Source organism: Calonectris borealis, chromosome 4, assembly GCF_964195595.1.
Source record: "Calonectris borealis chromosome 4, bCalBor7.hap1.2, whole genome shotgun sequence".
Taxonomy (NCBI): domain Eukaryota; kingdom Metazoa; phylum Chordata; class Aves; order Procellariiformes; family Procellariidae; genus Calonectris; species Calonectris borealis.
In genome coordinates this window covers 2,026,517-2,038,842 of record NC_134315.1, presented here as the reverse complement: position 1 = coordinate 2,038,842, position 12,326 = coordinate 2,026,517, and the positions used below count along the sequence as shown (strand labels likewise).

The 12,326-nt window shown below is 51.6% G+C and overlaps 1 protein-coding gene across 9 annotated transcripts in view; it reads left to right on the top strand.

Annotated features, from left to right (window-relative positions):
- The window catches only part of RAB11FIP5 (RAB11 family interacting protein 5), a 43,813-nt gene extending 32,433 nt beyond the window's left edge, over nt 1–11,380 (top strand). For 4 of the 9 annotated variants that reach the window (XM_075148350.1, XM_075148346.1, XM_075148344.1 and 1 more), the window contains 2 exons: nt 5,249–5,438; nt 6,937–11,380. In XM_075148350.1, the coding sequence (XP_075004451.1) occupies nt 5,249–5,438; nt 6,937–7,146 (400 nt within the window). In that variant the 3' untranslated portion in view covers nt 7,147–11,380. Of the gene's footprint in view, nt 1–1,492; nt 1,789–5,248; nt 5,439–6,073; nt 6,908–6,936 lie in introns of those variants that run through there. The other 5 variants (XM_075148351.1, XM_075148348.1, XM_075148345.1 and 2 more) reach the window with 3 other exon arrangements.
- Nucleotides 11,381–12,326: the final 946 nt, after the last annotated feature.

Below are 12,326 nucleotides of genomic sequence, written 5' to 3'. Positions count from 1 at the left end.
AGTAGTTTCACCAGGGCAGTGGCAAAATGCCATTCTCCCCTCCCTCCTGCCGAGATGCCCGTTGGTTATGAAGCAAGTGGGACTTAGCCTTGAGGAGAACGGGAATGGGAAGGGGGGTACCGTGGTGGTGCATCAGAGGAAAGAAGGGGCTGTTCCTCCTCCCAGGTCAGTCTTGGGCTTGTAGAAATACCGTGAAGCAGAGAAAAATGCTGAGTTTAGGGCATGGAGTCTTGCTCTATGTCCTTCAGTTCATCTAGTTTTCCTGGTACACATTCCCCTGGTCTGCCTGGGCAGGAGAGGATTGTCATGGGCTCTGTCTGCTCAGAGTATCAAGGATCAAGCTCTCACGGTTTACCTGGGGACCTGGATCTTCTAGTAGTGATGTATTTGATCAGCCTCACTTCTGCGACAGAAGGCAAATGGAGCTTCATAGGGGCACTGAAATGATAAAATCCTGTCTGACCCAAGAATAATATTGGTCATGGCCCTGGAGAGAGAGAGGGCAGGAGGATGGGGACAGCAGAACTTAGCTGAGCTCCAGCCCTTCTGCGTGGGGATCCCTCCTTGGTTCGAGTGTGCGTTTGATGTGCAAAATGACCTCGGGAGTAAAGACCAGCAAGAGACGGGTCTGTTAGCTGATTTTTTTTTTTTTCTTCTTTATCGAGGCCAGATCCCCAAATGATTCTTAATTGGATTATTCATCCTCCAACAAATAACCCTGTACAAAATCTGCAGATAGCAGGTATACAGAAACCTCCTGAATTTTGCTGGTGTTTGTTATGTTTCATGGAAAGAGAAGTGTCCTGCAATCCCAAAGGGTAAAATTCGGCAGTGAGAGAAGTGCAGACCCAGGGCTCTCTTTGACAATAGTATGTGCTCACAGTCATCTTCGGGCTTGACTGTGCATCCGCCCAAGGGCTGACTGGCTCGTGGGAGGAAAGTGGGCTTGGGCCCAAGGGCTGGTCATCGTGTCAGTGCTGGCTTCTGTCATGAGACACGTCTGAGAAATCCTTGAACGTCTCTGCTCTGGTTTCTCTACCTGTAAAACGCGGATGGTTTGGATACTTGCTGCTGTGATTCAAGAAGCTTTGAAGAGTTACTGAGGTCTCTGTGGAAGGCTCTGAGGATCTGCACTATTTTATAAGGTTGGGGGATGTGACTAATTGTCATGGGGGGAGAGAGGCAAGGTGGAAGGGCTCTTTTCTGGGTCCCCGTGGTGATGCTTGCCTTTCCTAGAATCATTTCCTATTAGGCTGGTCAGTGGCACATAGTCAAAGAAAAAATATGGTAGAAAAAAGATGGAAGGAAAAAGGAAGGACTTCAAACTTAGAACAGGCATTAAGGCTTAGCTGGGTCAAAAGTGTCTTTCTCTTCCATCAGGTGAGGGAGGAGCTAGTACCTGGTGTGGGTTACTGAGAGTCTGGTGTGCTGGGGTTATGTGCCCTCCTTGGGAGGGATGGAAACTGAGTGTGGGGACCATGTCTCTTCCCAGGTGGCCAGAGTGGCTCTCTGCTGGTCATCTTGTTCAAGATGGCAAGTCAAGTGGTAGACCGGTATATCTGAGTGACACCAGCACCTCCCACCTAGTCTGGCTGGGGCACCGCCTGGTCACAGTGAGCTGGGAGGTTGTGCCCTCCTGGAACAGCTTCTTTTCTGCCAGATGTGAAGATGCAGCTGGGGAATTCAGAGTCCAGAAGAGCACGTGTTGGGATTGCATTTGCAGATCCTTCCCCACTCTCCTGCAGCGAGGGAGGGCTCTCGTCACAAAACTGTTGCTGCTGGGGTAAGGTGGGTGCTTGGAGCATCAGTTGCAACTCTCAAATGTACGGAACTCATCCCCATCTTTGGGGATGGGCTTAAAAGAGGAAAAAAAAAGGTGTCTCTGGTCACGTGCCTTGGTACAGGTGGGACCTAAAGGAGACAACCCATGACAGTGCTCTGGGGATTCCACTGCCTTGGAGGAGCCCAGCAGTTGTGCAGGTCCTTACCCATCCATCGGGAATTCAGATGTGTGACTATTGCAGCATGTCATGGCACTTGTAGGCGACAGGATTGGGGACGTCACAGGTGCCGAGGTGGTATTGGCACACACTGCTTTGTGCCTTCCCAACGTCAGGAGTGCAGCAGAATCGTCCTCTTCTGAAAATGAGGTTTCAGGTGAAATCACGTGCCAGTCTTTGTGATCTGAATGTATTCCTTGTGGAGCCCTTGGAGCTCAGAGAGTGGCTTGCCATGTCCACAGATAGACCTGGGAGAAGAGCTGCTGATCCCAAGTTCAGTCATTCCCTTTCCTCCTGTAGACCCTTCCTCCATGGAGGCCTGGCCCTCAGGTGCTGTGTGCTGCTGCAGGCACAGCAGCTTACCCATGAAAGACTGATTTCCTTGGATTTGTTGTCTTGTTCTCTGTAAGAAGCATTTTAATAGCTTGATAAAGACTTAATTTCCAAGTTGCTGTAGGGGAATCTCCTCAGTTTTTCACTGTGCTCAGCAACTGGTGAAAGCTGTGCTGTGACACCGCAAGGCTTGCTCAGAGAGGGGGGACAGGGCTGTGCCACTGTCATCCTGAGGTGTTTCATCTTGAACGTGTTAAGCTTCATTGTAGACTTATGTCCACTCGGAGATGCGGTACTGGATTAGGCAGGCTGTCGGTGTCAGCAACTAATTCTACTCTCAAGTTCACATTCATCGACTGGCGAATGGAAACAGGTCCAACTTCTCGGCAGATCCATCAGGACTTCAGACCTGGCTATGAAGGGTGAAGCAACCTCTGCTCCGCTGGAAGGACCCGGTGCTGGCCATCCCATGGCGGGACGCAGGTGGAGGAATGCCTCCTGCTTTCAGACCCTCTCAGAGTGACGAGCCGAGGGGGCAGAGCCCCTGCTGTGCTCAGCAGGAGCCCTGCACACACTATCCTCCCAGCAGGAAAGAATGGGTTAATGATTTATTTTTTTTAAATACCTTTTCCACCTCTGCAGAAATTAATGTGTTCCCACTGACAATGGGGCTGAAAGCTGCCTGCGACCAGACTTGCAGTGGGAAATGTCCCCCTGCTTTCAAAATGCATCCAAGCTATCCCACTGGCACCCCAAGGCTGTTGCTGGTTTTCATTCCGTAGAGCGGTCTTGGTAAGTTTGGTCCAAAACGGGTCCCCTTCAGAGGTTTAAAATGGTTTGAGTGTTCGTGACGGCCAGCCAGTGCCCTGCAGACCTCTTGCTTAGGGGTGTCAGCCTCCTGCTTCTGCAGCCGTACTCTGGTCTTAGTCTCTGCGCTGGCTGTGGGGATGCCATGGGGATGCATGAGGCGGTGGTGGCGTTTGGGGCTGCTTATCTTCAGATCTGGCTGTGATGAGCAGTCCTGGTGCCTCCCCAGCCGCTCTCCTTCCCAGCCACTGCATTTTGAGGAACAGTAGAAGCCCTCAGTGGTAGTAGAGCTGTCTTCCCCAGATCCTGCAGCGAACCCCACTCATTTTGGGCTAGGAAGGAGGCTGGCAGCGGTTCAAGCAAGCAAAGTCATCACTTCTGTTTTTTAAAGGATTTGGGAATGAGCGATTTTTCAGGATCTGTGCATGGCCTCCGGTCTGGTTCACCCTCACCCTATCTTGTCGTAACAAATGGGCAGCTGCTGGGCCACTTGTAACGCAGCATCATGGTGTTCGCAGCTCTCCTGGTGAAGGGTTTAGTCCAGGGTGGAGAGTGCTTGAGGCTGACATGCAGAACGGCGACTTCTCCAACCCCTGGCGCTGTCAGTGGACTCCCACTCAGATCTGTGATATCCCTCTCCATCCTTTCAAGTTGTCTGGGAACCCTTGGCTCTGTCCACGTTCTTGGACAGTTCTGACAAGGGGTGTTGATCTTTTGGCTTGTTGGAGCTGGTCAGTGGCTACCGTTGCTGTCCTCTCCTAGCAAATGAATGACAGGAGGCATCATCGTGGTTGAAGAGGACTTCTAGACGTGCCCTGTCAGCACAACTGGGAGATTGCTTGGTACATCCTGATCCCGTCACCACTGAGAAGACATGAGGACACCAGCCTTGAGGACTTGGGCCATCCACCTGATGCCTTATGTGATGCTACCTTTGTGCCAGCATCACCCATCTTCTCTGACCTGGAACAGGGTTGAAAGCCACCTGCTCTGCTTTCGAAACAGAAATAAAGCACAGTCAAGCGGTTACAGCACAAGCTGGACTTGAGAGGGGTCTGTCCCAGCCCGGCTAACAGCTCACACAGTGGCTGTGGGTGTTATTCCTCCTCCCACAACCCATCCTACCAACACCCTGAGGTCCCCGTTTGTAAAGAGAGATTGCGCTTGCCCACCTTGCTTGAGAGCTCCTGCGAGCCCTTCCCCTGCAGCATTGTTTGGATGCACAGCAGTTGGAATTATCACCCTTTGCAGGGTGGCTGCTGCATCTGATGAGTGCAGAGGCTTTGCAGAGTCCCGGGTAGGTTTTAGGATCTTTTCATCCCGAGCATTGTGCACAGGTCTGCCTGTTCCTTGCAGGAAGGTAGCATCAGGTCACTTCTCTTTCCATCGCACTGAAAAGCAAACTCACTTTGTTTAAGCCCAGAAACAATCTTTTGGGTGAAAAGTGAGGCAAAAATAAATGAAAATGTAATTCATCCTTAAGCGACAGAAAAGGTGCATTCAGACAGCATCTCCTCGCCCTCCCTTTTGGCTAGTGGAGGGGCACAAACTCTGTAGTGTCTTCCAGGCAGGTGGAACCCAGCTCTTGGGCTGAGGCAGTGCAGGAACTGATGCACGGTGGTGCAGGAGCATCCCTGAAGCATCAGTGGTAACCCCAGACACTAATCTGGGGGCTCCTGGGCAGCAAAATGTCCCTCTGGATGTAGCAGCCCCCAATTACATTGGACCTGGGTTAAATTTCCCCCAGCTGTGCCAACGCCTGGCAGCCAGGAGTTTCGACCCACAGCACTCCCAGTGTGGACCAGTGTGGGCACGGGGACCTGTTCTGTGTCTCAGCCGAACACGTGTCCTGAGGCTCCTTATCTTATCTCTGGGTGGAAACAGTGCTGGAGAGCGCTGTGGGCTGCCTGCTCTGCAGGACGCTGGCTCTCCTCTCTCTTCTCAGAGCAGGTGAGCTTTGAGCGACACAGGCACAGAGGATTTAGCCGTATGGAGCTGACTAAATTTGATAAGTGGGTCCCATGCCCATAAAAACCATAGGGAGAACCAGCAGCATCAATCCCCAGCTCGGCAGGGTGTTAACTGTCCAACCTCCTTGTTCTCCTTAGTCCTCACCCAGTGAAACCCATCAGCGCTGCGGTGCAAGAGGTCTCCAGCGAGAAGAAGCAGCAGCACAGGTCCAGCCTGACGACTGCCCTGAGCAATGGCCTGGAGAAGCTGAAGACGGTCACCACGAGCAGCGTCCAGCCTGTGGCCCCGTCCTCTCACCCGGAGAAGACGGATTCAAAGAAGTTAAAGGTAGGAATCTACCACAGAGGTGAGAGCTGCGTTCCCACCTGCTTGAGATGTTTTATAGTTGGTAACAGAGGTGTAGAAAACTGGTGTTGGAGGAGGTAGAACGGGGTTCTGCCACAGTGTGAGGAGAAACATATGTATAAATTGAAGTTGGACTTGATTAAAACCACACATGTTGTTTTGGAGTTGATTCTGACCTATTAAAGTTTATAGGGAACTTCCTCCCTATCGCTGCACCTTAAAGATGACATAAATCAGTTCTAGAAAATGGGTCTTTGCCACATTTTTTAAAATTAGAGTTAGTGATAAGATTTGACTCTCCTTCTTTTGCTGTATCAGGGATACTGATCACATGGAATTATTTCTTTTCCATGCCTCAGAAGAGCCATGAGCTTCTTCACCGAAAGGGTTGTCAAACCTTGGAACAGGCTGCCCAGGGAAGTGGTGGAGTCACCATCCCTGGAGGTATTTAAAAGATGTGTAGACGTGGAGCTTAGGGACATCGTTTAGTGGTGGACTTGGCAGTGTTAGGTTTGCAGTTGGACTCGATGATCTAAAGGTCTTTTCCAACCTAAACGATTCTATGATTTGGGTTCTTCTCCCATTGCTTGCTTTGCTTTGGGGTTTTTACTGTACAGTGTGTGAGCGAACGCCTGGCCATCTGCAAGACATGAAAGATGGAGGATGTGGTAGCTGCCAGACTGAAGGCCTGAAGGGTTTTTTCTCCTGACGGAGGCAGAGGGAAGTGCTTCCTGGAGCCTTGCTCGAATGCTGCTTGCCTGGCTGTATTTTAAATGCTGGCGTGTTGAGGCAAGCAAAATACCTGTGTGAAATGTCTGAGGGCACAGTCTCACGGGGTTGCCTTCTCCTTCCCTTTGTCTACTGCTGCTCCGTTTGCCTCCCCAACTCAACATGTAAAATGCTGCTGCTGGGGTTCACCTGAGTGGACTCCCCCTGGGCTCTCGTCCTCTGGGAGCTCCTGAGGGGTCTTTCAGCTCTTAATTCTCTTCTCCTGCCATCATCCAGGCCTGCTGCTGGAGGACTGGGGAAGGGGGAAGCCCCAGAGAGGGGGAGTAGCTAAGGCCAGGCCTCATTATGCCAGGCTAATGGGCTCCGTTGTGCCCATGCCCTTAGCTTCTGATTGTTGGGGGAAAGAGGTTTGACACAGGCTTTGGGGAAACACTCTTAAATGATTCGCTCAGCTGGTGGAAGTGCTCAGCAGTCACCTCTAGCCGAATGGAGAGGGCTGCATTGGCCCGGATGCCTGGGCAGTTGTTCTGTCTGCAGTATTTTTGGGTGACTGCATGGCACGTGGGAAAGCTGCTTTGTAAAGACACGACGTGATAGCTGCAGAACGTCTCAGGCTCATCAGGACAGATCTGGAAAGAAGACCGACATAGAAAATACTGATTGCTTTGGTTGTTGCTGCACCTTGCAAATGCTAAAGGGAGCAGCGGTTTTCATCTGAGTCACTGAATGTTCCTCTTGGTTTCTACCACAGGATCCCGCCGTACTGGACCAGTCAGCCAAGTATTATCACTTGACCCATGATGAACTCATCCAGCTCCTGCTGCAGAGAGAGAAGGAGCTGAGCAAGAAGGAGGAGCACATCCGTGAACTGGAGAACTACATCGACCAGCTGCTGGTGCGCATCATGGAACAGTCTCCCACACTCCTCCAGATCCCGTTGGGGGAAAGCAAGACCAAGTAACCTCTCCCCAGAGACCAGCATCACTTGCCTAGAGCACTTCTCCAATAAACACGCTGCAAACATCCCTGCGCTCCCCCCTCCTCTTACAAGAGGGCTCCAGTGGCTTCTGTTCGCAGAGTTTAGCAGGAAATCTGCTCCTTCCCAGCCCAAGCTCATCCCAGCTCTGGCTCCAGGGAACTGTAGGGTGGTGGGCTGTCACACACCCTATGGGGAGGAGCAGAGCCCTCCATATGAGGCAGATGCCTCCTTAGGTTCCTGTCGTTGTGACCAAGTGGCCTCTTCTCAGGCACTCATCCTGCCAATGCTTTAAGTGGTCCATGGACATTTGAGAGCTGGAAACCAACCACCTCGCCCATGTCTTCATCCTGCTACTGCTGCTCTTCTGCCCACACTCTTCCACATCTCTTTTCTCCGCAGTGGTGTACCCTGGCTGATGGACGGTGTTAAATTGGTTGATGACATCAGGGATGCTTAGACTCAGTAAGGGTCTACCAGCACGTTACTGTCCGCTGAGCCTGCTCGGCAGGGCAGCTAGGGGAAGGGGCTGTGTTGGATGCCTCTCTCCCTTCCTGCCCCATACGTTGTACGCCCAAATGAAGCGTCTCCATCTGAAGAGCCAGCTCCAATTTGTGCCAGTACCTGACCGTATGGGAGATGCTACACAAAGCGACGGCGCCGGAGTCGGAGGCCGTAAAGGACTCAAGCCGACGTCGCTGCCTGACTGAGCGGTGTGGGTTCCTTCGATGCGTGCGTGCAGAGTCTCGATGCTGCCTCAGTTACCCAGCTCAAAACTGAACTCGCAATGTGGGAGAAGGGCCAGTGATGGTTCGTGCACCATCACTGCTGCAGGAGAGCTTCACGCACACCTCCCAACCCCTCACCGGGCTGGCTGGCACCAGTGTGCCCTGGGGGGGACTCCTGTATGTATAAACCTCAGCTGAATTTTCTACTCAGTATTACACTCCCCCTTTCCCGCGTTCACAGGAATTGCTTTCCACTGGCTGCCCCCCACCGTTGACTTTGTGTCGTCTTTCTCAATGCAACAGGAAAATGCCATCGGGACCGAAGCTCGTGTGCAGAGAAGGATGTCTGACCGCCCGGCCACCTCTATGCATGACATCCTGCTAGGTCAGGCATCCGTCAAACGCTCTCTGTCAAAGCTCGCCATTCCGTAATCGTCGTAGACCCCCTTCAGGCCAGTATTAGTACCAAACACCGCTCCAGTCGTATCACACACACACCTCAGCGTCAGGTCTCCGGTGGCTCGGGCCCACCCTTAGGCGTTGTAGGCCAGCTCTCTCGGGAGTTGAGTGCTTCTTTGCTGCTAACCGTTGAGTGACCGTCTAAAGGTTTCTGATGTACGCGGTTTAACAACCGCAGATGATGTTAGCCTGAGGCTGGTGAGCGATGCTCACCGGAGTACAGCGCAGCTCTTGATTTGGAGATGCTGTGGAAGGGTATAGAAAGGATGTTGCTCCCTCTCTGTTCTGCCAGGATTTTGGCTGGAGAAGGCGCCCGTGCAGGCAGAGGGTTGGTTGGTGTGGGACTTGAGCTGTCTTGATATGTAAGGCATCTTCTCTCTCCCATACATCTCGCAAAGTTACTGGATTCTTTTAAAACCTTCATATTCTTTTCTCCTTACTTGCTTCAATGTATACCACGACTTTGAAAAATCGTGCCTTTTGCAATAGGACAATAGCAGTTTCCTACCAAAAAAGGCTCTGAAATCCAATTCTCAGTTCAGCGCAACCCGTCTTGGGCAGCTTTCTCTTCTGTTGGCCTGCTAATTGAACTAGGGTTATTTTTAAACGCAGACAGCAGAGCCTTCCCATCCCTGCCTGCAGGTTGCTTTCGGTCTTTAGCAGGAGTGCTGCACGGGCAGCTCACGTGACGTGGGAGGTAGAGATATTAAGAGGTGACACCGGGGGAAAAGCAGACAAAATACAGCTGGATAAAGACAGTATTGGGTCATGCTCGAAGTCTGGGGTTGGAGAAGTAGGCTGTCAGAGTGAGAGGTATTGGCTGAAAAGGAGATTCGGTGTTGCTGTTGTTGACGACGTTTGGTCCTATCCAGCCTGTAGACCATCGTAGGAGAAGGAGGATTTGTTCCCTGGGAAGATACCAGCTACGAGCCTTTAGTTCCTACCTGCCTTTGCCCCTAGTAGGAAGTAATCTGAGGTTTCGCACTTCTCTGCCTGCGTCTTCATGTTCCTCCTCCTTCTGTGTGTCTCAGGGGCAGGGACTTTGTTTCTGGTGTAAGATGTGAGGGTCTGAGGGAAGGTCTTCCCTTATAAAAAAGTACCAGAAACTTCTCTCTGCCTATATAATCAAAAGATCCTGTGGCCTGAGAGCTGGGTTCCCTTTCTGGGTGGATATCTCTCGTGGAGAAGCCGTCCCTTTTATCTGAAAGCGGGCAGGGAGGAGTTGTGGACAGCTAGAAAGCGGTCCAGCGTCAGGAGAGCGGCGTGGTGCGGGAAGGAGGGCCGGGAGAAGGGGGACACCGGCAGGGATGCTGGGCAGGGATGCTGGGCAGGGATGCTGGGCGGTGAAGGCTTACATCAGGCGGGCATTAGTAAGGGGGAGGCGTAGAGCCGAAATCTCACACGAGAGCCAGTGGCTCATGCTGGCTCTCCGCTCCCTGAGAAATAGCTGCTTCCTGGGATTTCTCCCCCCTCAGCGATCGGCATTGTAGGTGCTCCCCACACAAGTGCCAATGTTTATAAGGATCTTGCTGCCCCTCTTCCCTGCCTTCTCCCCCTCCTCTTCCATCACGTTTCACTGCCTCCCTAATCCCCCCTCTGCCTTAGTCAGCTCTGCCTTTTTTTTTTTTTTCTCTAAAGCTTGAATGTTTTGCACTTTATATATTCAAGTTAATCTCAGAGCTACAGCAGGCTGTATCGGGTGTACGGCCTTTTCAGCAATACGTGCTTCCCCCGGTGTCCTGCCTCCATTGCAGCGGCGCATCGCAGCCCCCGAACTGCCTTCCACTGCAGGAGCCCGCACCGTCTCGGAGGAGGCTGGAGCAAGCAGGGCTAAAACGTTCTCGCCTTGGCTTTGTGATAGCAGAGCATCTCCAAAGGCCGAGGCGGGGGAGCGGCACGGGTACCTTGGCATCGCACGTGAGACGGGGGGGCTACGGAATAAAACAAGCGGTGACGACAGCCAAGGCTGCCCTGATGTTTTGTGTCTGTCCTCGAGCGTTTAGAAGTTCACAGGTATCTACAAATGACAACTTGTGCTTAAGAAAAGGCATCTTAAAGATGCTTCTGTATTCGTTCTCTGTTTCTCCACCCCGCTGTCCTGCAAATGTGGGGGTTTTTCCCCCACCACACAGTTTTTATTCTCTGCATAAGAGCAAGCAAGCTTGACTACACCACACAACACTACTGAAGCCGGAGTCTGTATAATTTTTTTTGTTAAAACCTCTAAGTTACCAGAGGGTTTTGAGGACCTAGGTGTTTTCCCGTAGAGGGGGGAGGATGAGAAAAAGAAGTGGGGGAAATGTTCTCAGGTTGCTCGTGTCCCAAATCTCTGTATTGAGCGATTTATTTGCAAAAACAGGGAGGCGAGCAGCACTTCTGGTCAGGGTGTGCAGGGTAACACTCCGAGGTCTGTCGCTCTTTGCTGAACCGAGCAGATGAAAGGGTTTTGATGGGCCAGCAGCAGCTTTTCACTGATTCTGTTTTAAACACGGCCAGACCAATTACTCTGTATTTTTGCCTCCTGGTCTGTCTTTCTCTTTCCACACTCAAGCTGTTTCACGAGGTCTTCCGCAGGGTGCTGTTGCTCGCAGCTGTGCTCTGCTTTTGTTGTCAGCCCACAACTGGGTTTCTTGCTTTTAAAGAACTCTGGCCAAGTGATTTATTTTTGCCTTGACTGGCCCTTCTGGCCCAGAGTCATGGGCCAAAAGAACCGCCAAGGTATATCCTTAAACTGGAACAAACCTGAGGGGATGTGGATACTGAAGTGTCACGTAGACTCAGCCTTACGACTTGTCTGTGAAGAAAGCACCGTGTGTTTTGTGTTATAAACGTGGGGTGGAAAAACATCCCAAAATGGGAGAGATAAGCGTCGGGGTTTTTGGAGTTGTTGATTTCCCTGTACTTCATGTACGCAGGAAGTGGGTTCTGTGTGTTTCATGTTTTAATAGTTGCAATTAATGTTTATAAAGAGCTTGTTATTTACGTTTTAAGCACTTTAAAAAAAAAAATAAAAGTTGTTCAAGCTGTTCCTAGATACTTCTGATTTATTGACAACAGCGTCTGTGCTGATAGGACTTGGACAGTGAGTGACATTTATCTGTTTATTTTCTGAAGTAGGATGACGGTGTCCAACTCCTCCGGCAGCTTTTCCAGCACCGTTAACAGTCCCCAAGCACCCGCCGGGGTGCGGTGGCTGCGGGGGGTGGTAGTGCTGCAGCTCCCTTGCTGCTCTCCATTGACTTTGCCCCTGCGAGCAGGAGGGTAAAGGTTTTTATTGCATTCCTGAGGATTTGTGGAAAATCAGCAGCTGAGTAGAGGAGAGAGACCCCGCTGCAGCGTGTGGAGGAAGAAAGGAGAGCTCCTGTTGCATGGTAGACACCGGAGAGTTCAGCCTCAGGGTGCCTGGTGAGGAAACCCGGCTTCCTCGGTGCCGCTGCTCACAGGAACACGCAGCTTTTACCCGCTCTTGGTGGGCATAAAGCACTTGCATTTCTCCCCCTCTGTGCAGCAGACCTTGCTTGGCACGGGACTGATCCCCAGCGGAGACCTTCGCCTCCAGCTCCTCTGCCCTAATCCCACCCACCTGTTTTACCGCTCAGCTGTTTTCCTTCTCAAGACCTGCTTCTTTCTCCATTCATGCCTTTTTCCTTCAAAAAAATTAACTCCCCTTAAGCTTCGATAAATGACTTTGCTGCTCCAACAGAAGAATTAGCTCTAATCCCGGTTTATTTTTCATCCAGCTGTCTGGGGGGATCATGTTAGCCCCGAGAGCCCGGATCAGGGCACTGAACTGTGACCCCCTGAAAGACTACCCTAAGAAAAGACAGCCTGAAATGACCGGGGTAGCGCGGGCTTCCCCTGGCTGCAGAGGCGCAGGGGACAGAGCAGAGCAGCAGTCAGTGGGAGGCTGGGGGAACTGGAATCCATCAAGTCAGAAAAAAAAGCAAAAGGATTTTAAGACCTTAGTCCTGCTGTACG